Source organism: Phocoena sinus, chromosome X (genome assembly GCF_008692025.1).
Source record: "Phocoena sinus isolate mPhoSin1 chromosome X, mPhoSin1.pri, whole genome shotgun sequence".
NCBI lineage: Eukaryota > Metazoa > Chordata > Mammalia > Artiodactyla > Phocoenidae > Phocoena > Phocoena sinus.
In genome coordinates this window covers 86342308-86370265 of record NC_045784.1, presented here as the reverse complement: position 1 = coordinate 86370265, position 27958 = coordinate 86342308, and the positions used below count along the sequence as shown (strand labels likewise).

Genomic DNA, 27958 nt, shown 5'->3' with positions numbered 1-27958 from the left:
CCCACATGCCGCGGAGCGGCTGGGCCCGTGAGCCATGGCCGCTGAGCCTGCGCGTCCGGAGCCTGTCCTCCGCAACGGGAGAGGCCACAACAGTGAGAGGCCCGCGTAACGCATAAAAAAAAAAAAAAAAAAAAAAAAAAAAAAAAAAAATACAGTAAAAGAAATGACAAGGGAATGAAAATGGTACACTAGTAAATACTTATTTAACATAAAAGAAGGTAATAGTGGAGGGATAGAGGAACAAAAAAGACATAAGACATATAGAAAACAAATAGCAAACTGGCAGATAATAATTCTACTTTATCAGTGATTGCATTAAATATAAATAGATAAAACAATTTAAAGGCATGGATTGGCAGAATCAATTTTAAAAATATGATCCATGAAAATACACTGTCTACAAAAGATATTCAGAATCACAGATACAAATAGGTTGTAAATAAAAAGTTAGAAAAGATGTACCATGCAAACAGTAAACAAAAGGGACCTGGAATGGTTATACTAATATCAGAAAAATTAGGTCTCAAGACAAGCATTGTTATTAGAAACAAAGAAGGGCCATTTATATTGATGAGAGGGTCAATCCATCAAGAAGATTTAACAATTGTAAACATACATGCACCTAATGATAAAACTCCAAACTACATGAAGCAAAACCAGATATAATTGAAGGGAAAATAAAAATTTATACAAGGCATAACAATAATATATGATATATGCCAATTACTATGTGCCAAGTACTACTCTGAGTATTAATCTTTTAATCATCACAGCAATTCAATAAAATAGGTATTTTTATTCCCATTCTAAATATGGGGAAAGTGAGGTAGAAAGAAGAGAAGAGATTTGCCCAAGATCACATAGCTATTAAGTGACAAAATCAAGATTTGAAGCCAAGCTATCTACTGGCAGAGTTTATGTTCTTAACTACTCTTTCTCATGGCTCAGCTGTGAATAATATTTATGTAGCCATAAAGTAAACATAGAATATTGATTTAGTAAAATATAGTGATGTAGGGCTTCCCTGGTGACGCAGTGGTTGAGAGTCCGCCTGCTGATGCAGGGGATGAGGGTTCGTGCCGCGGTCTGGGAGGATCCCACGTGCCGCGGAGCGGCTAGGCCCGTGGGCCGTGGCCACTGGGCCTGCGCATCCGGAGCCTGTGCTCCGCAGAGGGAGAGGCCGCACCAGTGAGAGGCCCGCGTACCGCCAATAAATAAATAAATATATATATATATATATATATATATACATCTACATATAGTGATGTAATAACAATATATTGGGAAACTGTGGGAGAAGTGTGTATATGGGATGGGAGGTTTAAGATAACTGAATCTTGGGCTTCCCTGGTGGTGCAGTGGTTAAGAATCCACCTGCTGTTCCTTTTTGTCCCTTTCTAGCGTTCAAGATGTCGAAGCGAGGACGTGGTGGGTCCTCTGGTGCGAAATTCCGGATTTCCTTGGGTCTTCTGGTTGGAGCCGTGATCAACTGTGCTGACAACACAGGAGCCAAAAATCTGTATATCATCTCTGTGAAGGGGATCAAGGGACGACTGAATAGACTTCCTGCTGCTGGTGTGGGTGACATGGTGATGGCCATAGTCAAGAAAGGCAAAGCAGAGCTCAGAAAGAAGGTACATCCAGCAGTGGTAATTCGACAACGAAAGTCACACCGGAGAAAAGATGGTGTGTTTCTTATTTTGAAGATAACGCAGGGGTCATAGTAAACAATAAAGGCGAGATGAAAAGTTCTGCCATCACAGGACCAGTTGCAAAGGAATGTGCAGACTTGTGGCCCAGGATTGCATCCGATGCTGGCAGCATTGCATGATTCTTCAGTGTATTTGTAAAAGAAAAAAATGATAATAAAAATTATTTGCACCATGTCACTCTTCTTGACACCACCTAACCCTTACCCCCTCTGTAAAATAAAACTACCCAGTGCAAAAAAAAAAAAAAAAAAGAATCCACCTGCCAATGCAGGGGACACAGGTTCAAGCCCTGGTCCGGGAAGATCCCACATGCTGCAGAGCAGCTAAGCCTGTGTGCCACAACTATTGAACCCGTGTGCTGCAACTACTGCAACCCGTGTGCCTAGAGCCCAAGCGCCGCAACTAGAGAAAGCCCGCGTGCAGCAACCAAGACCCAACTCAGCCATAAATTAATTGATTAATTAATTTTTAAAAAAGGAATAAGATTGTCAGAACTGCAAGGGATTAAAAAAGATAACAATCTTTTCATTGCAGAAAATCATAGCTGATGTGTAAAAATTAAAAGTCAAGAAATAAAAGTATAAACAGATTATTTAGAAATATGGAGTGATACCAGAAGAAATAGTTATAAGATTTGAAAGTGATTCTCTCTGAGGAGGAGAAATGTGGGATGGAGAAGGGTGAAGCAAAGTTCTGATAGATTTTTATTGTTGCTGTTATAAGCCTTATGGTACTCTATAACTATAAAAATTACATTTTCAAAAACCAGGACTCCAAACGTGTACAGAAAACTTAAGTACTGTTATGGGCTGAATGTGTGTCCCCCCCCCCCCCAAATTCATATGTTGAAGGCCTTACCCCCAGTATGACTGTATTTGGAGATAGGTCCTCTAAGGAAATAATTAAGGTTAAATGAGTCCATAAGGGTGGATCCCTGATCCTATAGGATTAGTGTCCTTATAAAAAGAGATATCAGAAAACTCACTCACTCTCTCTCCACACACATGCATCAAGAAAAGGCCATGTGAGGTCATAGTGAGAAGGCGGCTGTTTACAAGCCAAGAGGAAAGCTCTCATGGAAACTAAGTTTACCAGCACCTAATCTTGGACTTCCCAGGCTCCAGAACTGTGAGAAAATAAATTTCTGTTTTTCAAGCCACCCAGTCTGTGGTATTTTGTTTCAGCAGCCCAAGCAGACTAATACAGAGACATTATCCTCAATGAAATAAGCCAGTCATAGGGACATTCCTGGCAGGCCAGTGGTTAAGACTCTGCGCTTTGACTGCAAGGGGCATGGGTTTGATCCCTGGTTAGGGAACTAAGATCTCACATGCTGCGTGGCGTGGCCAAAAAAAAAAAGAAGAAAGAAAGAAGCCAGTCATAAAAGGACAAATACTGAACGACTCCACTTAAATGAGGTACCTCAAGTAATCAAATTCATAGACAGACAGTAGAATGGTGGTTGCAAGGGGGATGGGATAATGGGGAGTTATTTTTTTTAAACATCTTTATTGGAGTATAATTGCTTTACAATATTGTGTTAGTTTCTGCTGTATAACAAAGTGAATCAGCTATACGTATACATATATCCCCATATCCCCTCCCTCTTGCATCTCCCTCCTACCCTCGCTATCCCACCCCTCTTTGTGGTCACAAAGCACCGAGCTGATCTCCCTGTGCAATGCAGTTGCTTCCCACTAGCTATCTATTTTACGTTTGGTAGTGTATATATGTCAGTGCTACTCTCTCACTCCGTCCCACCTTACCCTTCCCCCTCCCCGTGTCCTCAAGTCCATTCTCTACGTCTGCGTCTTTATTCCTGTCCTGCCCCTAGGTTCTTCAGAACCATTTGTTTTCTGTTTTTTGTTTTTTAGATTCCATACATATGTGTTAGCATACGGTATTTGTTCTTCTCTTTCTGACTTAACTTCATTCCGTATGACAGACTCTAGGTCCATCCACCTTAATGGGGAGTTTTTGTTTAACGGGTATAGAATTTCAGTTTGGGAAGATGGAAAGAGTTTTAGAGATGGATGGTGGTGATGGTTATGCAACAATGTGAATGTACTAAATGTCAATGAACTGTACACTTAAAACTAGTGAAGATGGTAAACGTTTTCTGTATTTTACCACAATTTTCTTAAAACGGAAAAAAGAATGTATAGAGGTATGCATTGTAATATAGATGGGAGGCTGTACACTTGGTTTCAGTTCTGCATTCCTGCTTGCCAAAGTCTCACACATATAGAGCTTCCTCAGCATTCTGCTCTCAGTTTTTCAGTCTGTACCCCTTGCTGGGGCTACCTGACTCACTCCTTGTCTTCAGTTATCATCTACAATACATATCGTTAGTCAGACCTTTCTTCTGTGCTCTATATCCATACTTTTCAAATGAAAACTGAGCCTCTCCACTTGAAAGTCCCAAAAGGACCTCAAATTCAAAGAATTCAAAGCAGATTCATTCCCTTCCTCTCCCAATTCTACTCCTTCATGTTTGAAAAATAGAAAGAGAAAAGAAATGTTAATACCCTTCCTCCTTCATTCCATACTCCAGACTGTACTGTTTCTCCTACACCACACTGCCTTCAGGGCCAATTAGTTCATGTGTTTCCCAGAAATAGGCCTTTTTCCCCTATAAGAAGGACTGAATTTTCATCTTCAAAAAGTGATGTTAAATTATACTTCATATGTGCATGACCCAGCAAGGCCACTGTACCCAAAACCTTAAACCAACCCCTGATCCCTGAGTATGCTATAACAACAACACTAGAGTAAGAATCTGGGGACCCAGGGCCACAGTCAGACCCAGAACTGGCTATAAGACCACTTAACTTTCCAAAACATCTAGGAATGTTATCCACTGCTATCTTAGCCTCATTGCTGCCCCTAGAACTGGGGACGAGGGCCACCCTAAACCCCATGCTTTGAAGGGTCCTGCATATCACACACACACACATTAAAGAACACAAGGATGCCTGTGTTACATGGGATCTGGTGCTCATTGTTGGTACAGTGCAACTTATAGGCCTAAACATCTGTACTTTGCCTAACACTGATCTGGCTCCAGGAAGATGCTTCTCCACATCTGTTTCCCTGTCTCCTTTAAACAAAAGGCAACTGTGTCCAAATGCCATGAAGATTTGTGGATTGTGCCACTGCTGACATAAGAAATAGACATTATTTCAGACTAAAGGGAAGATTCTAGCAGTGAACCACTTAGGGAAGAGAAAAATACAAGCTACCTTGTCAGAGCCTTCTTCTCAGATACATGAATGCCATAGATTTTTGCTTAACAAACTTTAATTTCCCAGTAGTGTCCATTTTCTTGTTTATATTTATTTTCTGGTTTGTGGTTCCAAAGTAATAAAAAATTAATGCAATATTTGCAACAGTTGCATATATAGGCTAAAGAATATTTCACAATATTAAACAACAGATATGACTCTTGATTTGGGGATGTATGGAGAGAGAGAAACACGCATGAATCGTTGTCACAGATTGGATCCCCAGTAAACATATTATGAGACAAAGATTAGTATAGGAGGTTTATTGGGGAGAGCTCCTGGGATAAACATTTATGGAAGAAAAGGGAGAAAATAAACAGGAATGAAAAGAGGAAGAAATCAAATGTCAGTGCACTATCAGTAGAATGCCTCAGCATACACTGTAGGGAATTCTGAACTTAGGATGAAACTTCAAAGCTATCTCAAGTAGGAGCAAGAGGACCAGGCCTTTATATACAGCATCAGTGAGCCATTGGATGTGGGACACTCTGAGAATAGGGTGTGATCTTGAACAAGACAATTCTCAGCTGATGAGATGCCTGAATGGGGCTGGCATCCAAGGGCTCTCTGATGGCAACATTCTTAACAATTGAAGTAATAAGGCCTTTAGTGCTAAAGGGAACTCTGGGCAGGGCATTGCAGTATCCACCACAGTCCACCCTTTGTGCCTCTCAGATCTGCATTATATAAGTTCCGGGATCAGCTCTTCCAGGGGTCTGGTAGGCCTCTCTTCCTAGGGGAAACTTAAACTATAGCCCCCAACACTGCAGCTGGTCTCAAGGCTGAAAATGACCGTCCCTCTCTTCCACTATCAATTACAGATCCCAATCACTCTTAGGGTCTTGGTGGTTTGCCTGGTGGTATGATCCAGACCCTCACTCCTGATCATCATGGGTTTCTCAGGCTGGAGTTGCTGTCCTTGATGATACCCACATACCAAGCCCACCAATCTATACATAAGGCTGGGGTTTTTCCTTCTCAGTCAGCTTGTCAAAAAAGATCCCCCATGAGGCCACAGGTGTAAGGAGTGTGAAAGGTGCTAGCGCAACAGTGGTGGATATCATGGAGGATCTGCTCTAGCTGATTGTGCAGGTGCTTATATCCTCCAGTCCTGCTTGTGCTTGATCCTACGTGTAAAACTTCCATCTTGTTGCTGGGCCTGCCCACACTTATACCTTGGAGGAGCTGACAAAACTCAGTTCATAATGGGCAGTTCTGGTCGTATGGTCAGTTGCATGGTCATTTGATGTCCTATGACCATGTATTCCATATCTACCAGGACACAGTAGCATATCAGGAGCTGTTTTTAAAAGGTATATAATTATCCACTGCATGTGGCATGACTTTGTTCCAGAATCTAAGTTCTGGTCTAAGTTGTGACCTTCCCATTGGGGCTTACCAAAAACTCCACATGGCATCTTCCACCAACACAGATAACTCTAATACCTTAGAGTCTATTGATTTCATGGTCCAAGTGGCAGGACTGCTTGAAACCATGGCCTGGACCTGCTATAAGGCCTTCTTTTGTTCTAGGCCCCACTCAAAGTTGGCAGCTTTTCGTGTTACCCAATATGTGGGTCAAAACAGTAATTCCAGATGTGAAATGTGCTGCTTCCAGAACCCAATAAAGCCTACAAGACATTGAGCTTCCTTCTTCATGAGGAAGGTGGAAAATGCAATAATATGTACTGTACTTTTATAGGGAATCTCCTGGCATGCCCCAGACCATTCAACCCCTAAAAACTGTACTTAATGTAGCCAGCCCTGGATCTTTGTAGGGTTTATCTCCCATCCTCAGGAGTACACATGTCTTACCAAGGCCTCCAACGTGTTACCCACTTCTTAGCCATTTGGTCCAACTAGCATGATGTCATCAACACAGTGGACTAGTGTCATATTCAGATGGTCCAGATCTCTTCAGACTATACCATGACAGAGGACAGGAGAGTTAGTAGAGTCTTGAGGAAAAACTATAAATGTATACTGTTGTCATTCTATGTGAATGTGAACTTTTATGATGTTCCATTCTGATAGGGATAGGAAAAAAAATATTTTCCAAATCAGTAGCTGATTACTGTACTAGGTACCTAAGGCCATGTCATCCTGTTCTAGCAAAGATATCATATCTGACATGGCAACTGCCCTTGTGCCACTACTTGGTCGAGTTTACAGTAGTCTACTGTCATCTACCAGACTCTGTCCACATTTTTCAGGGGCCCAAACTGATGCATTAAATGGAGATATAATAGGGACCACATCCCAGCATTCTTTAGGTCTTTAGGTGGCACTAACTTCAGCCATCCTCTCCAAGATGCTATCTATATGTTTTCATTTACCATCTTTGCCAAGGAAGAGGACAGCAATTTCAAAGCTTCCACTTGGCCTCATCTACAAATAGCTCTGACTCCACATGCCAAGGAACCAATATGGGGCTTGTACCAACTATCATAATGTCTATTCCAATTATATATTCAAACACCAGAAAAATAACCATTGAGTGAGTCTGTAGACCCAGTGGAGCCACTATAAACCCAACATAGACTAGGAGCTTATATAATTTCTGGTTTGCATTATGGTATTTGCTTCTACCTGACTTCTGACAATTGAGCACAGTTATCCTGTCTCTATTGTTTCAGTGGCATCACCATTTCTATCAGTGATCTTCATCCTATAATACCCTCCCCTACTCTGAGCCCTGGTCTGCAGAGGCAAGCCACCACTGAACTTCTCAGTGATGCTGGTAACCCTTTAACCAGTGCATTCCTTATAGCTTTAGCAAATGGTGTGCCCTTTGGGTCCTCCTCCATAACATAGTCCTCTGGAGGGTTTTCTGTCTTTATAATATATTTATTCTATTCCCACTTCCCTGAGCCTTTAATCCCTTCTCCCACCATCTGCAATGGCAACTCTGGCCTTTACACCTCAATGTGGGCCACTGGTTTTTTTCCATTCTTTGAGGAGCCATTCTAATAGTGAGTTCACATTGATCTCCTGGGATCTTTTCCAGGATGTAAAATCCTGTATCTTGGTAGAGAACTCTCTAATCAATTAATTATCCCTTATTCAATTTTATATTCTAGCTCCCCTGATCAAGGCCCTCAGACTTCAGTCCCATGCTTACTCCCTCAGCACCTGCTAGAACATGCTGGCTAGGTCCTGCAGCTCCTTCTTGAGATATTCCCTTTCCTTCCTTATTAGGCCCAGAACAACACCAATGAAGTTATGTAACTTAACCCTAGACATAGGCCCAGTGGCCAGGATGGGAGGTGGGGGCAGATTCTGTGGGAAACACACATTATCTTACAAGGGAAAGGGCTCTGCATGTTCAAACAAGGTGAAGCACTAACGCTCAATAGGAAGGAGTGGGACACTTCTGAACGCTCAAGGAGCTCAGGGAAATCTGAGGATATAAGACTTTTAGGGACATCAATCCAGATGTCCCTATTCCATGTGTCAGGGTCACATTCCTTCCTAACCAGGGCCCTGGTCTTGGCATAGCAGACTTTCTTGGTTTAGATTTTAACTTTCTTTGAAGCTTGTTTCAATAAGTCCTGGGCTTGTTCCTCAGATTTCTCTACTCTCTACCTGAAAAAGATGAGGACCTCTTTATATGCTGTGAATGAAACCCTCTGGCTTTCACACATAGCTTAAATTGTTGACTAATTTAATTCAGCTTTTCATTATCTTTTCCTAGAGGTCCATCAAGCTGAGCAATAGCTACCCGATTTTCTGGACTTCCTTATATTTAATATACCTCACATATTTCTCAAATGTCTACCACATGGCACCAGTTAATGTATTCCCTTCCATGAATGCCATTCTAGTTCACCTCCAGTGAAAGCTCTAACTTCTCTGCTACCTGTTCCACATGTCTATCTACTCCACCTACCACAAATGATGGTGTCCTCATTGGCAGCTGGGCAGCAGATGATCCATCTCCTAAATTTCATCACAGTGTATGCTTTTCTGAACCTCTTCTTGTACCAACTGTTGTAGGATGGCTTCCTGGAGGGCAGACTCAGAGACAGGGTTCAGCATGAATGGCTTTTATTAGGGAATGCTCTTAGGATTAAAACCTGTGAAAAGGAAAAGAAGGAAGCAGGATTGGACAGAGGGAGAACTTAAGCTGTCCCATTTTGGGCAAGAAGGCCATGTAGATCAGTCATTGAATGTGAAGTACCCCAGAAAGGAGGTATGACCTTGGGGGAGGTGGCTTTCTAGCTGAGGCAATTCCCGATGAAGGCTGACAGCTGAGGGCTGTCTGCTGGCAGCACTCCTAGCAACTGAAATAATAAACTCTTTATTCATGAAGGAGGATTAGGGCAGCAGATTGCAGAATTCACCACAAGTATGACATCATTTTTTCCACTGGAAAGTTGGTGACCATCAAATGCTAGAATTGAGAACAGCTTTACTTTCAAAACGATTAATGAAATTTAAAACTTCAAACATTTATACTTATATTTATGGCTTTATTTAAGTAATATTTATTTTAAAATTTTATTTATACCTTCCAAATATTCAGACATAAATATGTGAACCTCCATTTATACTTTTGCTCTAGTGCCCTGAAATGCTATTAAGAGGCCTGCTTAGCCTGAATTCATCCGTTTCCTTTTAGTAAATTATGCAAAAAGTCCTGGTTTATTATATAAATATCAGAAAATACAGATAAGTAAAAAACAGGTAAAATTACCCATTAATCTTACACTCTCAGGGAACTATCCACATTCTCAAGAGTATACACACCAAAGTTTATACATAAAGATAATTTAAATATATGTTCTTTCTTCATAAAAAATATAGCATGTGCTTTTGCAGCCTATTTTCCCCATTTAAGATTATATGCTGAATTTTTCCCATGTAAATAAGTGTAGTTGCCCATCAACATTTTCAAGAGCTGCATAATGTCTCAATGTGTAGACATACCTTAATTTCTCAGCCAAGTGCCTATTTCAAGACACTTGGGTCATTCACAATTTTTCACTCTTCAAAAAGGTGCAGATGCACAGCCTTGTACAAGCTGATTATTTGATTATCTCCTAATGATAAATTTCTACAAGAGGAATTTCTGGGTCAAAGAGCGTGCACATCTTGAAAGCTTCTAAAACATGTATCCAAATGGATCTTGTACCAAGTATGCTCCCACCAGTACAGTTTGAAGGTGTCCCTCCACCCACACCCTCACCATACTCTGGGTTGGAAGAGAGGTGGATCTTCTCCAGTATGGATGCCAACAGCCCTCTCAATGGTTCCATAAAGACCCTGCCCCAACCAATCTTGTAAAAGAAATCTGATAGAAGCACTAAAAATTATTATTTCTTCTATTATATTTTTTCATAATTCCAAAATAATCACTAACATATTCACTCCCATAGACACCAGAGTTGGACAAGAAAGAGGATGTTTTCCTATCAAATGCCCTCAGGACCCTACAATAAAATTGTCCCTCTCTGTATGTCCCCAGGATAGGTTCCAGCACTTCTTCATTCAAAGCAACTCTCACTTCCTTCCTCCCCTTGCCACTCCCATTGCCACCAGTGAAATTTCACGCCTTTAGCAACTATGCCTGAACTATGGTGGTAACTTCCTAAGTGGTGTTCCAATCTCCAGTGGCCAATCCTGTCCCCACCCCAACTCTGACCCATTCTGCACGCAAGTCAGTCACATAATGTTCCTTTCATCTTGTCACTCCTCTGGTCACAAAAGGCTTTTGTGTCTCCCAGAAGTGGGTAGAATATACAGACACCTCAGTTTAGAAATCAGGGATCCTCCATGAATGGGACTCACCCAACTGCTGGACTGTATTTTCCATCACTCCCCTCCCCACACTTTGTACTCCAGGCAGGCCAGTCTCTGTGGAGCAAAATTCCCACCTCCATGCCTTTCTTCCCATCACTCCTCCCTCCTCCAATGCCCTTCTGCCCTGTTTTTATCCTGTCTTTCATGCCCAGCTTACTCAAGTGCCCCCTCCTCTGCAAAACTTTCCCTGAACACTGTTGCATGCAGAAGTTTCTTCTGCCTTTAAGCACTAATAGGAAACAGCTGGCTATGATCATAGGCTCTTGGGTTTTGTTAGTATCTTTTTGTTTCCATACATCTTGCCTTTCCAAATAGATCACAGATTCAAGGACAAAGACGTGTCTTTTTTTTCTGCTTAAAACACACAACTTTATTGATGACATAAAAATAAAGTCTCAAATGTATAAACATAAGTCCACACAAAGGACCAAAGATTACCTTACTTATGAAGAATCAGCTCAGTTTCTGCTCATGAAGCATACCAAAAATATCTCAATCCAGACAAGGTAAAAATCAACACATGTATTTTCAGTACAAAATTGAATTCATTTGGTGTTCATAAAATGGTCCAGCTAACGACCATCATAAGCAACATCACTTTAGAAATTATAATGCAATTTACAATGTGCATTACTTCCAGGCTGCAAAACCAAAATATTACTCAAATTTGTTTGGAAAAGTACAACTAATCAGAGTTTACTTAATAATAGCTCAACTCTTTCTTTCACCTCAGGGTCATTGTATTCTGCTGCTAAGACTCGAAGTTTCTTGGCACATGCTTTAGGTCGTTGGAATATGAAATAAAGGGAATTTTTACTGAACTTGTCCTGGGTAAATACTTTTGCTCTTCTTTTAAAATGGTAATTTATATTTTCAAATAGTGAAAGAGCATTAAGAATATTTTCCTTTGTCTCTTTCTTGCTAAAGATATTAATCAGTGATGCTGGTGCATTGGCAATGAGCAAGTCTTTTGTCATAGATGGATTTTTAGAGAAATTTAAAAGCATTCCCAAAATATGGTCTTTAGTTTCTCCACTTCCCACAGTTAACAAACGAAGAAATTCTGAAATGTAATTTGTAACCATATGCTGATATTCACTAATAATAGTCAGGTGCTTTATCAATCTCAATCCAGCCAGCTGCACATTTGAATTCAAGGGGTAGGTGATGGTGTCTTCACATACTTGGTTTAAGTATGTTTTAACCTTCCTGTGATTTTCAGCAGCCACCGAGATGTTATTCAGTGCATTTAAAGCCTTCTGCCTAACACTGGGGTAGGGATTATTGAGCAAGCCTTCAATGATTGAGATTCTACCTGCATTACGAATGACTTCATGGGAGAATGGGTAATCACGGCTGTTATACAGAGCATTATTGGCTATTTCATGAATAGAAGGATCTTCAGTCATCTCAATCATGCAAATGAGTTTTTCAAGCTCTCGTGGATCCATATTAGTTTCATGTCTACAGCGGCAGGCCCAAGGCTGAGTTTTCTCCCCAGACCTGATCTGCTTTCTGAGCTCATCTTCAGGTGGGAAGCAGGATTCATTTTGATATGGAAATTTCATTTCTGTCCAGATCATGGCTCCCGCCCATGACCCCATTCCTGCCCCAGGGACCATAGATGGATATGTGACTCTTGACTCAGCTGACTTTTTGGCTTTAGTCTTAGGTGCAGATTTGTCCTCACTTCTGTTTTCATTACTATCCCAGAAACAAGACTTTACATCGACTCCACCAGCAGCTTCAAGCTTATCCTTGGTGCTGGCCTTATCTCCAGCCCTATGCTCAAAATTGACATCTTTCTCACGCTTCGATCTGAATGCATTACTGTTCTCACTCTCAGCCCAAAACAAGGACCTTAAACTTATCTCCTCAATATCAGGGCTGGATGCTCTACTTAGCTCATCCTCATCTACATCTCCAGCCAAAGTCCAGGACCCCATGCCAGCCTCTTCCCCAACCCCAAGCCTAGACCCTGTAGTGGCTGTATCTCCATCCCAGAGCCAAGACTCCTGCCTGACCTCAGCCCCAACCCCAGCCCCAGCCTCAGCCCCCACACAGGAATCCATACAGGCAGCCTCATCAGATCTGATCCAGGACCCAATACTGTTTTTGTTCTCAGCCCCAAATCTAGAACTAATGATAGCCTCTTCCCTAACCACTGAGCTGGATTCAATACTGGCCTCATTTTTATCTCCAGAGCTAGACACAATACCAGCTTCTTCCCCTCTCCAGAACCAAGACCCTGTACTAGCCTCACTCCCAGCCCCAAACCAGGATCCTTCATTGGCCTCTGTCCCAGCACTCACCTGAGACCTTCTACTGGTCTGGTCTCCAGGCCTAGCCCAGGAACCTCCACTTTCCTGCTCTTCAGGCCCTAAGCTAGACCCTCTACTGGCCTCATTCCCAGGCTTAGACCCAGCCCAGGATTTTCCACAAGCCTGATCCCCAGTGCCAGCCCAGGAGGCTCCTCCACTGGCCTGATCCTCAAACCCAGGTTTGGAACAGCTACCAGCTTGATTCCCAGCCACAATCCAGGACCTTCCACTGGCCTGACTCCCAGTACCAACCCAGGACCCACCACTGGCCTGGTCTGCAAGCCCTGGACTAGACCCTCCAATGGCATGGTCCTGAGCACCAGACCAGAACGCTCCTCCACTGGCCTGATCCTCAAATCCAGGTTTGGAACAGCTACCAGCCTGATCCCCAGCCCCAGCCCAAGACCCTCCACTGACCTGACTCCCAGTATCAGCCCAGGACCCACCACTGGACTGGTTCATGGGCCCAAGCCCAGGCCCTCCAATGGCCTGGCCACTAGCCCCAACCCAGGAATCTCCTGTATTGGCCTGACTCCCACTGCAAGCATAGAACCATCCAGTGAACTGATCCTTGAGCACTGGCCTGGATCCTCCACTGGCCTGGTCCCCAATGCCAGCCCAAGAATCTCCAACGGACTGGTCCCTGGGCCCCAGTGTAGACCCTCCACTAGCCTGGCCCCCACTGTCAGCCCAAGACACTCTTCCAGATTTGGCCTGATCCTCATATATAGGCTTTGTCTCACCACCAGCCTGATGCCCAGGTCCAACCCAGGACCCTTCATTGGCCTGGTCCACAGCCCCAACCAAGAAACCTCCACTGGCTTGGTCCCCAGAGTCAGCCCAAGATCCTCCACTGGACTGGTCCTCAGGCCCCAACCTAGTCCCTCCACCAGCCTGGCTACCAGCCCCAGCCAAAGACTCTTCTTCACTGACCTGATCCTTAAATCCAGGCTGGGACCCACCACCAGGCTGATCACGAGTCCCAGTCCAAGAACCCCCACTGGCCTGATCCACGGCCCCCACCAAGAATCCTTCACTGGCCTGGTTCCCAGTGCCAGTCCAGGACCCAACACTGGACTGGTCTGCAAGCCCTGGCCTAGACCCTCTATTGGGCTGTTCTCCAGCTGTAACCCAGGACCCACCACTGGACTCATCCACAAGCCCTAGCCCAGACCCTCCACTGGCTTGGTCTGCAGTGTCAGCCCAGGCCCTTCCACTGGACTGGTTTACAGGCCCCAGCCCAGCTCCAGCCCAGGACACATTTTCATTGGTCTGATGCTCAAGTCTAGGCTTGGATCCACCACCAGACAAATCACTAGTCCCAACCCAGGATGCACCGCCAGAAAGATCACTAGTCAGAATCCAGGACCCTCCAGTAGCCTGGTCCACAGCCACAGCCCAGTACCCAATGTTAACCACATTCCCAGCTGTAGCCTGAGCCCAGGACCCTCCATTAGCCTGAATCCCAGCCCCATCCTGGGACCTTCCACTGGCCTGTGCCTCAGCCCCAGCCCAGGATGCTCCATTGGCCTGATTCTCAACCACAGTCCAGGACACTCCAATGGTCTCTCCCCCAGTCCAGGATACCCCACTGGCCTGGCCCCCAGCCCAGGAACTCTCACTGGCCTGAGCTCCATTCCAGGGCACCACAACAGCCTGGTTGCCAGTGCCAGCCCAAGAAGCCCCACTAGCCTGGTTCTCAGCCACAGTCCAGGACCCTCCAACAGCCTTGTTCCCAGCCTCTACCCAGTAACCCCCACTGGCCTGGCCTGCAGCCCAGGACTGTTCACTGGCATGACTCCCAGCCCAGAGCCCTCCACTGGTCTGGTCCCCAGCTCCAGCCCAGGATTGAATACCAACCTCATTCTCACCCCTAGCTGCACTCCAGGATTCAACATTGGCTTCATTCTCATCATCAGCCCAGGACATGCTATTCTCCCAGTATCCATCCCTAGCCTGAAACCTAAATTTGATCCACCGCTCAGAAGCAATCCAGTCCTCAACACCAATCCCATTCCAGTAGTAGTCATGGACCTTAGGCTGAGACTTTTTGCAGGCCTGAGTGCCTGCCCCACCCTCACTCTCAGAAGTGGGCGTGGCCTTAGCCTTCGGCTTTGGCTTTACAGAGGCATCTCCTGTGGCTTCTGCCTCAGACTTACGCATAGCCTTGTCCTTTGCCCCATACGAGGTCTTACTCTGGGAATGGGCTACAGACTGACGCTGGTCAGAGCCCATCGTACATGCACCAGCCTCTACCTTAGACTCAGCAACATGATTGCCCCTAACCTTACTCCTGGCACCAAGCAAGGCCTCACCCTGGGAATTGGCCACAGCCTGGGGTGGGGCAGAGCCTGTTGTACCTGGTCCAGTCCCTGCTTTAGACACAGCATTGGGATTGCCCTTGACCTTACTCCTGGCACCAAGCAAGGCGTCACCCTGGGAACTGGCCACAGCCTGGGGCTGAGTAGAGCCTGTTTTATCTGTCTGAGGCTGGGCAGAGTCTGCTGTATCTGGCCCAGCCCCTGCCTTAGGCACAGCACTGGGATTACCCCGGACCTTATTCTTAGTACCACACAAGGCCTCACCCAGGGAACTGGCTGCAGCCTGGGGCTGAGCAGAGCCCTTCGTATCTGTCTTAGACCCTACCTTAGACACAGCATTGGGATTGCCCCGGACCTTATTCTTAGTACCATATAAGGTCTCACCCTGGGAATTGGCTGCAGCCTGGGGCTGGGCAGAGCCCTTTGTATCTGGCCCAGACCCTACCTTAGACACAGCATTGGGATTGCCCCGGACCTTATTTCTGGCACCAGGTAAGGCTTCACCTTGGGAATTAGACTCAGCTTGGGACTGAACAGAGCCCACTGTATCTGGCCCAGACCCTACCTTAGACACATCATTGGGATTACCCCTGACCTTATTCTTGGCACCAGGCAAGACCTCACCCTGAGAATTGGCCACTGATTGGGGCTGGACAGTGTTTGCTGTATCTGTTTGAGGCTGGGCAGAACACGTTGAATCTGGCCCAGCCCCTGCTTTAGACATAGCATTGGGATTGCCCCGGACCTTATTCTTAGTAGCAGACAAGGCTTCACCCCAGGAATTGGCCACAGCCTGGGGCTGAGCAGAGCCTGTTGTATCTGTTTGAGGCTGGGCAGAGCCCTTTGTATCTGGCCCAGCCCCCGCCTTAGACACAGCGTTGAGATTGCTCCTGACTTTAATCTTGACACCAGGCAAAGTCTCACCTTGGGAATTGGCCACAGCTTGGGGCTGGGCAGAGTTCTTTGTATCTGATCCAGTCCCTGCTTTAGACACAGCATTAGGATTGCCCTGGATCTTATTCTTAGTACCACACAAGGCCTCACCCTGAGAACTGGCCACAGCCTGGGGCTGAGCAGTGCTTGTTGTATCTGTTTCAGACTGGGCAGAGCCCTTTGTATCTTGCCCAGTACCTGCCTTAGACACAGTATTGGGATTGCCCCGGACTTTATTCTTGACACCAGGCAAGGCTTCCCCTTGGGTATTGGCCATAGCCTGGGGCTGTGCAGAGCTCTTTGCATGTGGCCCAGCCCCTGACTTAGACACAGCATTGGGATTGTCCTGGACCTTCTTCTTGGCACCAGGCAAGGCCTCGCCCTGGGAACTGGCCATTTCCTGAGGCTGACCACAGGCCCTTAGTTCTGCCTTAGCCCCTGGCCCAGAAATGGTATCAGGATCACCCCTGCCATCAGTCCTGGAATCAGGGAAAATTTCAGCTTGGGCCTTGACCCCAGCTTGAGGCTGTGCACAGGTTTTCATGTCTGCTCCGACCCCTGCCTTACACTTGCCTTTGGCTTTGCCCCTAGCTTTACCTCTGGTACTAGGTAGAGCCTCAGCCTGGCTCTTAGTGGAAGTCTGAGACTGTGCCTTTGTGTCTGTCCCATCCTCTTCTTTAGACTTGGTGTTGGCATTGCCCTGAGCCTTAATCCTGTCATCAGGCAAGGCATCAGCCTGGACATTGGCCTTAGGCTGAGGCTGTGTATAGGACTCAGTGTCTGTCCCAACCCCCACCTTAGATATGGCATTGGAATTGCCTCTACCCTTACCCCTGGCATCAGACGTAGCCTCAGCCTGAGCACTGGCTACAGCTTGAGGCTGAGCGGCAGCCCTCGTGTCAGCTCCAGTCATTGCCTTAGATGTGACATTGTTATTTCCCCTATCATCAACCCTGGCACTAGACATTGTCTCAGTCTGTTTCTTGGTCACAGTCTGAGACTGTGTAGAAGCACTTGTACCTGCCCCAACCCCTGCCTCACACATGGCATTGGTATTAACCCCGGCATCAACCATTGCCCCAGGCACAGCTTCAGTCTTGGCTACAATCTGAGACTGAGCAGAAGCCCTCATATCTGCCACAGACCCTGCCTGAGACGCAGTTTTGCAATTCCCCTTGGCCTCAACCCCAGTACCAAGCATGTCGTCAACCTGCATCTTGGCCACAGCCTGAGACAGTGCACAGGACTTCATGTCTGCTCCAGATTCTGCCTTGGACTTGGTGTTATGATTTCCCTTAGCATCAACTGAGGTACCAGACCTGGCCTCAGACTGAGTCTTGGCCACACTCACAGTCTCTTCCAGGGCTCTCAACTTGGTCTCAGCCACACTTCCAATCTTGTTTATGGTACCCATCTTGGCCACTTCCCTGATTACTGCCAAGGCCTCATTCTGTGTCACCATCACTCTGTTCATTTCTGTCTCTTTTTCAGCCAATATACGAGTTTCTGCTTTGGTCTGGGTCATTGCTTCTTTCTTGGTCTCTGCCCTAGCACCAAGTGCCCAAGCTTTAGCCTTGGTCTGGGTCACTGCCTCTTTCTTGACTAGTCTCCCAGACTCAGAGTCAGTTTGGGTCACTGCTTCTTTCATGGCCACTTCACTGGCTTTGGCCTCAGTCAGAATCATTGCCTCTGTTATGACCACTGTTCCAGCCACTGTCTTGGCCTCAGATTGGGTCTCTGTCTCTGCCTCGGCCCATGCCTTGGCTTGAGAGTTGGCTTTGATTCTGGCTGTAGCAGTGGTATTAGTCTCTACTTCAGCCCCAGCCCCACCTCCTGCTCCAGTTTCTGCTCCAGTCTTGGGCTTGGATCTAGTCTCAATCTCTGTCCCAACCATGGCTTCACACATCGCCAAGGTCTGGTTCTGTATCCCAACCACAGTCTCCATTTTGACTCTGGACCCATTTCTGGCAAGTCTCCTCACACTCTGGGCTCTTCCCTTGGTTAATCTGTAAATGCAGTAGCAAGCACCAGCCCAGATCATCAGTCCTGCGGTCACCCAGCCCACTTCCTGAACACGACCCATGTAATCACCCTTGCTGAAGACACGAACAAGGTACAGAGGGGCTCAATCAGGCTGCGAAAAGTGGGTAGTAGGTCTGCGCATAGGCCTGTGAGGGTGTTGGTCTTCAGCCACTCAAAGGCCACTACAGTTGCCACTGGAGGTGGACCTAGAAGTGGAGGAAGGAAATGCACTAAAATTTCTCTTCTAATTCTGTGCATCACACAGATAGATACAGAAGGACAGGAAAGTGTAAAAATGATGTGCTTGGTGGAAGAAAAGGATGATTAGCAAATTCTCTCTCCATCCCTTTTATTTTATCTCCTCTCCATCTTCCCCAGTGCCCAACAATTTCCCCCAAGGTACTTCTGTACACATTTCCTTATACCAAATGAACAGTGGAAAGGATGGTGGTAAGGCTGACTATGAATGGTAAAGACTGGGAAGCCCTCAGACTTCGATTTTTACTGGACCTACTCTGGTCACCACTCCCACAGGTCCCCACCCTCATACCAACCTGTAATGATCAAGGCAGTTCCCTCCTCTTTCCTTCTCTTGATTGGAGATATACCCTAAAGTAGATCTATAAACTCATGAGATCTGTGGACCTAGAGACAGACAGATAGACAGGCGGAAGTGAAGATTTTGCTCTTGTTGTGACAGATATATTATTAGCAAACTACCTCTCTATCCCCTTCAATTCGCCCCACTCCCTGTGCCAAAATAAAGGTGAAGGTGTGGGGTAAGTGAAGAGATAGTGGGAAAAGTGACTGGAAAAAGGAGAGACTGAGGATCCTCCAGACTGGACACTGGCCCTACTGGATGGGCACTGGTCTCCAGCAACCCACCTTTGATGTCTACCCAGCCAGTCCCCAGCCTCTTACCAGTCTATACTGATCAGGGATAATTTCCTTCTTGTTTCTTTGCTTCCAGTGATCTCAAACCTTTCAGACCTGTAGACCAACCTGTGGACAAATAAACAGATAGTAGAGACCAGGTCCTTCACAGAACAAACAAGCACCTTGATCCCTGACTCCAGTCCCTGCCTTGTGAGAGCACATGTCCAGTTTGCTAATATGATCCATCCTTTCAAGTCTTCTCTCCGTCACACTCCGGCCCACCCTTACCCCAATATTTCTACTATTTCCTGCACTGAAATCAGTTAGTGGGGGTAGCAACACTGTGGAAATCTGGCAGAGTGTAGGAGAGGCAGAAGAACCCTCCACTGAGAGGACTGTCTCAAGTCTCAGCCACCTCATATGCCCACCCTCTCTTGTTACCCCCAGGCACTGCCCATCTTCACACCAACCTCCATGGTCCCAGGCCAGTCTCCCAATTTCCCTTGCTTTCAGTGGTAAACAGCCCTACTACCGCCCTATGGGAAGACCTAGGAAAAAACAGAGAAAAAAGGGAAGGTGAAACTTGAGTGCTTGTGACATCCCAGCATCTGAAACATGGGTCCCAGTATCTGCCTTACTGGATTTAGAGATCTGTTCTCTGGCAAGCAAAACCTAGGGCTTCTCCAGCACTGAAATGGGCAGGGTGGAAAGGGGAGGCAGGAAAAAGGGGAGAGACAGAGGTGAATTATTCTAAAACCACCTGTAGGATTCTAGGGCTTCTCCCAAAAGTCCATCTTTTCCTTCACCTGTGCGGACAGGTGGGAAAATCTGAAAAACTGGAAAACCAGGAGACACATAGAGGCCCCCATATCCCATATTCTAGAATCACAGCCTACTGCCATCTACTTCTCTTTAAACCCATCTCTAGGAATCTCCAGCATAAGAGACAAGGTGTGTGTGTGTTGGAGGGAGGCTTTTGCTTCTGCAAAATCACCATCCCTGCCCCACAAAGGCTATCTCCAAAAAAAAAAAAAAGTAATTCTTTGAGACAACAATTTGTATTTTCTGAGGCACAAATAAAAGCATCCCTAGAAAAGTTGCTGTCTTTATTGGTCTTCAACATACACTTTACGTTAAAAAGCCCAAGCTTGGTAAGTAAACGCAGTTTAGGGAAAGTCCACTATAGCCCCACCCTATATCCCAACCAAATAGAGGCGCCTAAGTTCCTGTCACAGAGAATATTCATAGAGCGCTTCAACTGTTCACAACGGGTGCCCGTGCCCACACTAACCTCCGCAGATCCTGTGCAGTTGTCTCCTTTCCTTCTTCCCTCGCCTTGCCGCGAACAGTGCCACCCCGAATTACTGTCTTCAGATAGGAGATAGTAAAGGCACTGAGCGCTGGGACCAGTACCCAAGACACAGATCCCAACGCTGGATTCAGGAACCCAGTTATCAAACGTCCCTCCCCACATTGCAAGACGCCACCCTCACCAACCCTGCCGTCCAGTCACTAAGGCCCACCATTTTCTCTGCAAACGCCACCGTGGCGTGTCCCTTCCACTGAAATGAGCAGGAAGCGGAGCAGGCGTGTGTGGTCTGTGATTAGATTCAGAGAGAATGGGGCATCTCAATCTCTGCATTTCCCTCTTGAGACACTCCCCCCACCATTCGCCCTGTCAAAGCTCACGGTTCCCCAGCACAGACGTAGGGAGGAGGAGGAGGGCTCGGGAGAAACTGAGCGAAGGCTCTGGGAACTTGAGCCTGCTTTGTCCGCCACCCCCCGACCAGCTCCGGGGATCCGCAGTCCGCTGCCGCCCTGGCTTTGGCGCACGGGGCCCTTACCTGCTCCGCTTCCCCCGGGCCCGATGCCAGCCCGCCGTTCGCAGGGCAGCGGGGAGCTGGTACCCAGACACGAGTGACGACTGCACCGAAAGCTGCGTCGCTCTGCAGCTCCCGGTCACGTGAGGGCCCCGCGTCACCGCCTAGCTCGCCCTCCGATCCACCCCCGCAACCAGGGCCGGCGGGGAGTTCAACCGGACCCTCCCCTCCACCTCCGCGCGCAAGATCTCCCCCTCCACCCAGCTGTGCGCGAGGCCCGGTCACTCAGCTCCTTTCCCTCCAATCTGAGAGCCCACAAGTGGCATCACCTCCCTGCGGTTGGAGTTTGCCCTTCTCCTGTTACCAGGGAGGGTCTGCGTCCCCCATCCACCCTCAGGCCTTGGCTCCGGCCTTTTCGGCTGCTTCTTTGAGGACTCTCTCTTTCTCTCTTACGCTGTTAAGACTAGCGTCCCCATTGGATACGTTGCTGCACCAAAATGGGCTAGGGAAGAGGTGTCAGGAAGGGGAGCAGAGAGTGCAAGGAGAGGTTTAACTTTCTTTTTTATGTTCCTTTTTTTTCCCTTTTAACGTCACATTCATTGTTTTTGTAATGGGGAAATGGCGTCAAGCCATTTTCGTTTGACATTTACAAATTAGGTTGTAAAAATAACAAAAGACTCATCCATTTGTTGACGTTATTTTGTGCCACATTAAGAATGTTTTCGAATTGCTATAAATTATTTCACAGCTTTCAAAACAGACTGGTAATTATTAACATTTTAAATATAAAATTTTCCTGAACAAAACCAATAGGTTTTCAATGTGACCTATAAATTCTTCTTTGGAAAGACCAATCTTGGCAATTTTACACAAGCGATTTACAACTTTTCGAAGTTCTGGTTGAATTTATTGATGATCTTGTGTCAGGTGTCTGAGAACTTCTTCATAGATGACTCCTGGGTGATGGAATGGAGACCCCACTCCTGATGAACCCAGCGCCTGAAAACTAGTGACTTCCCAGATTAACCTGTTTTCCACTCAAGGAGTTTTATTGGGATTTTACATAAGCGTGTGATCAAATCAGTCTCATCACACCCAGGAAAGGACCAACTGTGCTATCCCACGAATGGAAATGAAGCTTAACAGGTGGATTTTCATTAGATCATGACACTGGTGAGATATCTCCACTATCTGCCATTCATGCACTGTATGTCCCCATAGCAGCTGGGACCTAACCCTAACCCTAGCAGCGGGGGCATACAGTGTTCAGCATCTTTCAGTAGAGATAGGGGGTAAGGTCTGTGGCTGACTATGGATCTGTGGGCAATACTCCTGAAATCCATGTCATTTTTCTCTCACAAAAAGCAGTTTACAGGATCCCAAGCAGTCGCCAGGGGGAAGTCCCTGCCTTCTGTTACAATTTTACTGCACCACGCATACAAGCCCCTCAGAATAATCTCAGAACTCAGGGACAAAGTATGCAGAACTTAGTCCCCAGACATCCAGCTGCCCCTGCTGGGGAGTCATACTCTAAATATAGACCCTTCAGGCAGCCTCTTTCTTAGGTTGAAATCTGACACCCCAGCAGGAAGCTCCCTGCCTGAGGGGCCCCTGTGTGGGGGAGGCCCTTCTAGGAGGTGAAACAGGAAGCCCAGAGTGCCTTAGACCCTTACTAATGTCTTTTCAGAACTCAATCGACTGTGACCAATTTATGTTCCCCATCAGAGGGAAACATTTAGAAATTGATTATGAAGACATTTAAAATTTTAGTAAACTTAAAAACACAAACTCATGAGGATAGGATGTCAAACAGCTTATTTGTAATAATCTAAAAACTCTTACAAATCATTAATAAAATGGTAAGCCAATAGAAAACATGCCAAAGATGCAAATGGATTTGTTTGCAGAAAAGAAATACCAATGACGGATAAACATATGAAGAAAAGCTCAACTTCAAAGAAATGCAGATCGAAACAACTATGTGTTGCCATGTTTCATCTAGGAGTGCCAAAATTTAGAAACTTGATAATGTTATTGACTGGTTTATGGGGAAATGGGCACTCCCACGCTCTGTTGGAGGCAGATACTGTGATGCAACAGTTTTACAGAGAGCTATTTGGCAAAATCTATTATATGATAAATATAATATCCCACAAATTCTTTGACTGAGCAATTCTATTCCTAGGAGTTTAGCCAGCCTGATACTTACACAGTTTCACAAAGATTCATATACTAGGATATCTATTGCAGTGCTTGCAAAGGTTAAAACAACCGAAGCAACATAAAAAGTCCATCAATAGGGAAAACATTAAATACATTAGGTTAAATTTATGCAATACGGCTGATAAAAAGATTTAGATCTACGTATCCTGATGGAAAGATACTTAAAGTATTTTACTGTTTGCTTATTTTCTATTAAACTATTTGTTTATTTGTAATTGCACGCAAATTCTGCAAGAATACATTCTAGTGTAAGATTCAAACCCAGAAAAAGCACTAGTACAGCTTTAACACCACTGTCCTCATCAAAGCACAGTTACCTCCCCTTTTTATAAATTTTCTGTGTTAAATTCTTTTCTATACATTACACATACATGTCTTATTAAAATATATAAATGGGTCTCTTCAATAAGTGGTGCTGGAGCTTGCCTGGTGGCACAGTGGTTAAGAATCCGCCTTTTAATGCAGGGGACACGGGTTCGAGCCCTGGTTCGAGAAGATCCCACATGCTGCGGAGCAACTAAGCCCGTGTGCCACAACTACTGAGCCTGCACTCTAGAGCCCTCAAGCCACAACTACTGAAGCCCGCGTGCCTAGAGCCCGTGCTCCTCAACAAGAGAAGCCACTGCAATGAGAAGCCCGCACACCACAACGAAGAGTAGCCCCCGCTCGCCACAATTAGAGAAAGCCCACGCACAGCAACACAGACCCAACACAGCCAAAGATAAATTAATTAATTAACTAATTTTTTTTAAAGTGGTGCTGGAAAAACTGGACAGCTACATGTAAAAGAATGAAATTAGAACATTCTCTAACACCATATACAAAAATAAACTCAAAATGGATTAAAGACCTAAATGTAAGACTGGATACTATAAAACTCCTAGAGGAAAACATAAGCAGAACACTCTTTGACATAAATCACAGCAATATTTTTTTGGATCCATCTCCTAAAGTAAGTCTTGATTTCCACTATTCATTCCCTCTAAAAGCAAATCATAATTTTTTACCACTGAATTTGAATTTCAGACAAAATGGATCATATAAGTTATCAAAATTGGCTCAAGAAGAAGTAGAAAACCTGAATAGACCAATAACCAATGAACGTGATAGCCTGTTCCACATCGCCTCCTTCAGAGGGACCACTGCCTCTTTCCACGTTCCTAGCTAAAAGTAAAAGCTTTACTTTTTAAACTTTTCCACTAAAAATAAAAGCCAAAGTTGTAAGATTTCTAGCAGAAAACATAGAGGAACATATTCATTACCTTGGAGTAGGCAAAGATGTCTTGGACAGGATACAAGAAGCATTAATAATAAAAGAGAAAGGTAGACTTTATCAAAATATAAATTTTCTGTTCATCTGTACACATTATTAACAAAATGAATATGCAAGCCACAGACTTGGAAAAAATTATATATGCAGTTCATATATCTGACAAAGGACTTTTATCCAGCATATGTAAAGACATACAAATGAACAATCGAAAGGAGAACCCAATGTAAAATTGGGCACAAACTTAAATGGACACTTCACAAAAGAAGATACCCAATCCTCAACATCTTTAGTAATCAGGGAAATGCAAATTGAAACCACAATGAGATATCACCACACACCCACTAGAACGGCTAAAGCCAAAGACTAACAACACCAAATGTTGGTGAGAATGGAGAAACCAGAACTCTAATATATTGCCATTAGGGGTGTAAAATGGTACAAGCACTTTGGAGAACTTTTCTGCAGTTTCTTACAAAGTTTAATGTTCACTTACCCTACAAACCAACAGTTTCACTTCTGAGTATTTAGTAAAGAAAAATGAAAACATATGTCCACGCAAAGACTTGCACATGAATGTTTATATTAGCTTAGTTCATAATAGGCTAAAACAGAAAACGACAGGAGAAAGGATAAACAAATTGTTGTATGTATATACAATAGAATACCACTCAGTAATAAAAAGTAATGAAATACCGATACATGCAACAAGATGGATAAATCTGAAAAGCAGTATGCTGAATGAAAGAAGCCAGACACAAAGGAGTACTGTAACATTCCATTTATATGAAACAGAGAACAAACAAAACTAATCTGTGATGATAAAAATGAGAAAGTGGTTGTCTGGGAGATAGAGGGAAATTAACTGGAAAGAGGTACAAGGGATCTTTCTGGCGTGATGGAAATATTCTGTATCTTGGTTTGTGTGGTAGTTACATGGTTATACACAATTGTTAAAACTCTAAAAACTGAACATTTAAGATACGTGTGATATATTGCATATAAATTATACCTCAGTACACACCAATTTCTTCCCCAGAGAGGGTTGCCTTATTAGTTTGGGTATAGCACAACAGACCTTTTTCTATGAATTAAGTACACATATGTGTACCTACAGAAATACTGTTGGGGGGCATCATATTGTACATATGTTTCACAACTTGATGGTTTTTTTTTTTTGTTTTTTTTTTTTTTGTGGTAGGCGGGCCTCTCACTGCTGTGGCCTCTCCCGTTGCGGAGCACAGGCTCCGGACGCGCAGGCTCAGTGGCCGTGGCTCACGGGCCCAGCCGCTCCGCGGCATGTGGGATCTTCCCGGACCGGGGCACGAACCCGTGTCCCCTGCATCGACAGGCGGACTCTCAACCACTGCGCCAGCAGGGAAGCCCAACTTGATGGTTTTTGCTCATCAATGTATCTTAGAGCTCTTTACATGTCAGTAAATGTGGATCTTTTTAACTGTTGTATTGTATTCCATAGTGTGCTATAGCATGGTTTATTTACCTATTCCTCTACTGATGGACATTTATGTTTTCTTTAATTTTGAATAATATTAAACAATACTACAAAACTTATCTTTGAAAATTTTGCCAATTAGAAAACTGAGAAGTGGTATAGCAGTGTTGTAGATTACATTTTGCTTTTAAGTAGTGAGGTTGTGCATTTGTTCACATGTGTGTTGGACATACATAGCTCTATGAATTGCCTGCTCACATCCTTTTTCTATTTTTCTGTTGTATTCTTTACCTTATTGTCTTTGCAGAAGAGCTGTATTTAGTGTGGATAGAACTTGTTTCTCTCTTTATTATGTTACAAATATTTTCTCCCACTTTGTAGCTTGTTTTGATATTGTTTATGTTGTATTTCCACGTACTGAAGTTTTTCAATTTTGATGTGATCAAATGAATTGTTTTTTTCATTTATGGAATTTTTAACTTTAAAAATGAAAAATTACATAGTTATTGACTATATTCCCCACACTGTACATTTCATAACTGTGACTCATTTATTTTGCTACTGGAAGTTTTTACCTCTTAATCTCCCTGACCTACTTTCCTCCACCCACCCTCCTTTCTTCTGGCAACAACCTCTGTATCTATAACTTTGTTTCTGTTTTCTTATGTTTGTTCATTTGTTTAGTTTTTCAGATTCTACATGTAAATGAAATCATACAGTACTTGTTTTTCTCTGACTTATTTCACTTAGCATAATACCCTCTAGGTCCATCCATGTTGTCACAAATGGCAAGATTTCATTCTTTTTAATGACTGAGTAATATTCCATCACATATATATATATATATATATATATGTGTGTGTGTGTGTGTGTGTGTGTGTGTGTGTGTGTGTGTATGCCACATCTTCTTTTTTCCATTCATCACTTAGGTTGCTTCCATATCTTGGCTACTATAACTAATGCTGCAATGAACATAGGGGTGCATATATCTTTTACTGTTTTTGTTTTCTTTGGATAAATACCCAGGAGTGGAATTGCTGGATCATATGATAGTTCTACTTTTAATTTTTTGAGGAACCTCCATAATATTTTCCATAGTGGCTGCACCAATTTACAATCCCACCAACAGTGCATGAGGGTTACCTTTCCTCCACATCCTCCTCAACACTTGTTATTTCCTTTCTTTTTGATAATAACCATCCTAATGAGTATAAGGTGATATCTCATTGTGGTTTTGATTGCATTTCCCTGATGATTAGTGATGGTGAGCACCATTTAATGTGCCCGTTGGTCATCTGTATGTCTTCTTTGGGAAAAAAATGCATATTCAGATCCTCTGCCCATTTTTTAATCGAGTTGTATGTTTGATGTTGAGTTGTAGGGGTTCTTTGTAAATTTTGGATATGAACACCTTGTCTACATACCATTTGCAAATATCTTCTCCCATTCAGTAGGTGGCCTTTTCGTATTGTTGATTGTTTCCTTTGCTCTGCGAAAGCTTTTTCATTTGATTTGGTCCCATTTGTTTATTTTTGCTTTTGTTCCCCTTGCCTGAGGAGACATATCCATAAAAATATTACTAATATGGATGTCAAAGAGCTTACTGACTATGTTTTCTTCTAGAAGTTTTATGGTTTCAGATCTTATATTTAAGTCTTTTAATCCATTTTGAATTTATTTTTGTGTGTGGTGTGAGAGAGTCATTCATGGATTTTTTTCCTCCCCAGCTAAAGTTTATGAAAAATAGTATAATACTATTATAAGTTTTAAAAATCCATTTGGAACTTAATAATTGGCATGAGATAATTCTCTGATATTATTTTTTTTCCAAATGGATATCCAACTTCCCAAAAGCATCTATTGAAGAATCTATCCTTCCTCCCACTGTTTTGAAGTAGAACTTTTACCATATATTTAATGC

The 27958-nt window shown here is 44.3% G+C and overlaps 2 protein-coding genes across 5 annotated transcripts; one reads left to right on the top strand and one right to left on the bottom strand.

Annotated features, from left to right (window-relative positions):
- The first annotated feature begins 1382 nt into the window (after window positions 1-1382).
- Window positions 1383-1831, top strand: LOC116747784 (60S ribosomal protein L23-like). Its single transcript, XM_032620321.1, is given in 2 exon segments — window positions 1383-1692; window positions 1695-1831. Coding segments are annotated over 2 exon segments (420 nt in total). The 5' UTR covers window positions 1383-1409.
- A 4952-nt stretch (window positions 1832-6783) lies between these two features.
- On the bottom strand, window positions 6784-21199 carry ARMCX4 (armadillo repeat containing X-linked 4). 4 transcript variants are annotated; one of them, XR_004348116.1, is made up of 7 exons: window positions 21116-21199; window positions 20563-20639; window positions 19742-19819; window positions 19317-19397; window positions 18950-19040; window positions 8886-9072; window positions 6784-6918 (listed from the first exon to the last, which is right to left on the bottom strand). XR_004348116.1 is itself a non-coding variant. In XM_032620317.1 (6 exons), the coding sequence occupies exon 6, from the start codon at window positions 18454-18456 to the stop codon at window positions 11488-11490; it is 6969 nt and encodes a 2322-aa protein (XP_032476208.1). In that variant the 5' UTR covers window positions 18457-18601; window positions 18950-19040; window positions 19317-19397; window positions 19742-19819; window positions 20563-20639; window positions 21116-21199; the 3' UTR covers window positions 11149-11487. The 4 variants fall into 4 exon arrangements, 3 of the variants coding, with proteins under 3 accessions (XP_032476208.1, XP_032476209.1, XP_032476211.1); XM_032620317.1 differs by lacking the exons at window positions 6784-6918; window positions 8886-9072 and adding an exon at window positions 11149-18601; XM_032620318.1 differs by lacking the exons at window positions 6784-6918; window positions 8886-9072 and adding an exon at window positions 11149-18601 and having other exon boundaries at window positions 20563-20635; window positions 21116-21195.
- Window positions 21200-27958: the final 6759 nt, after the last annotated feature.

What these genes read in the sequence shown, in the direction of transcription:
- ARMCX4 (XM_032620317.1), bottom strand. Translation starts at nt 18,456, where the DNA reads ATGGGTCGTGTTCAGGAAGTGGGCTGGGTGACCGCAGGACTGATGATC.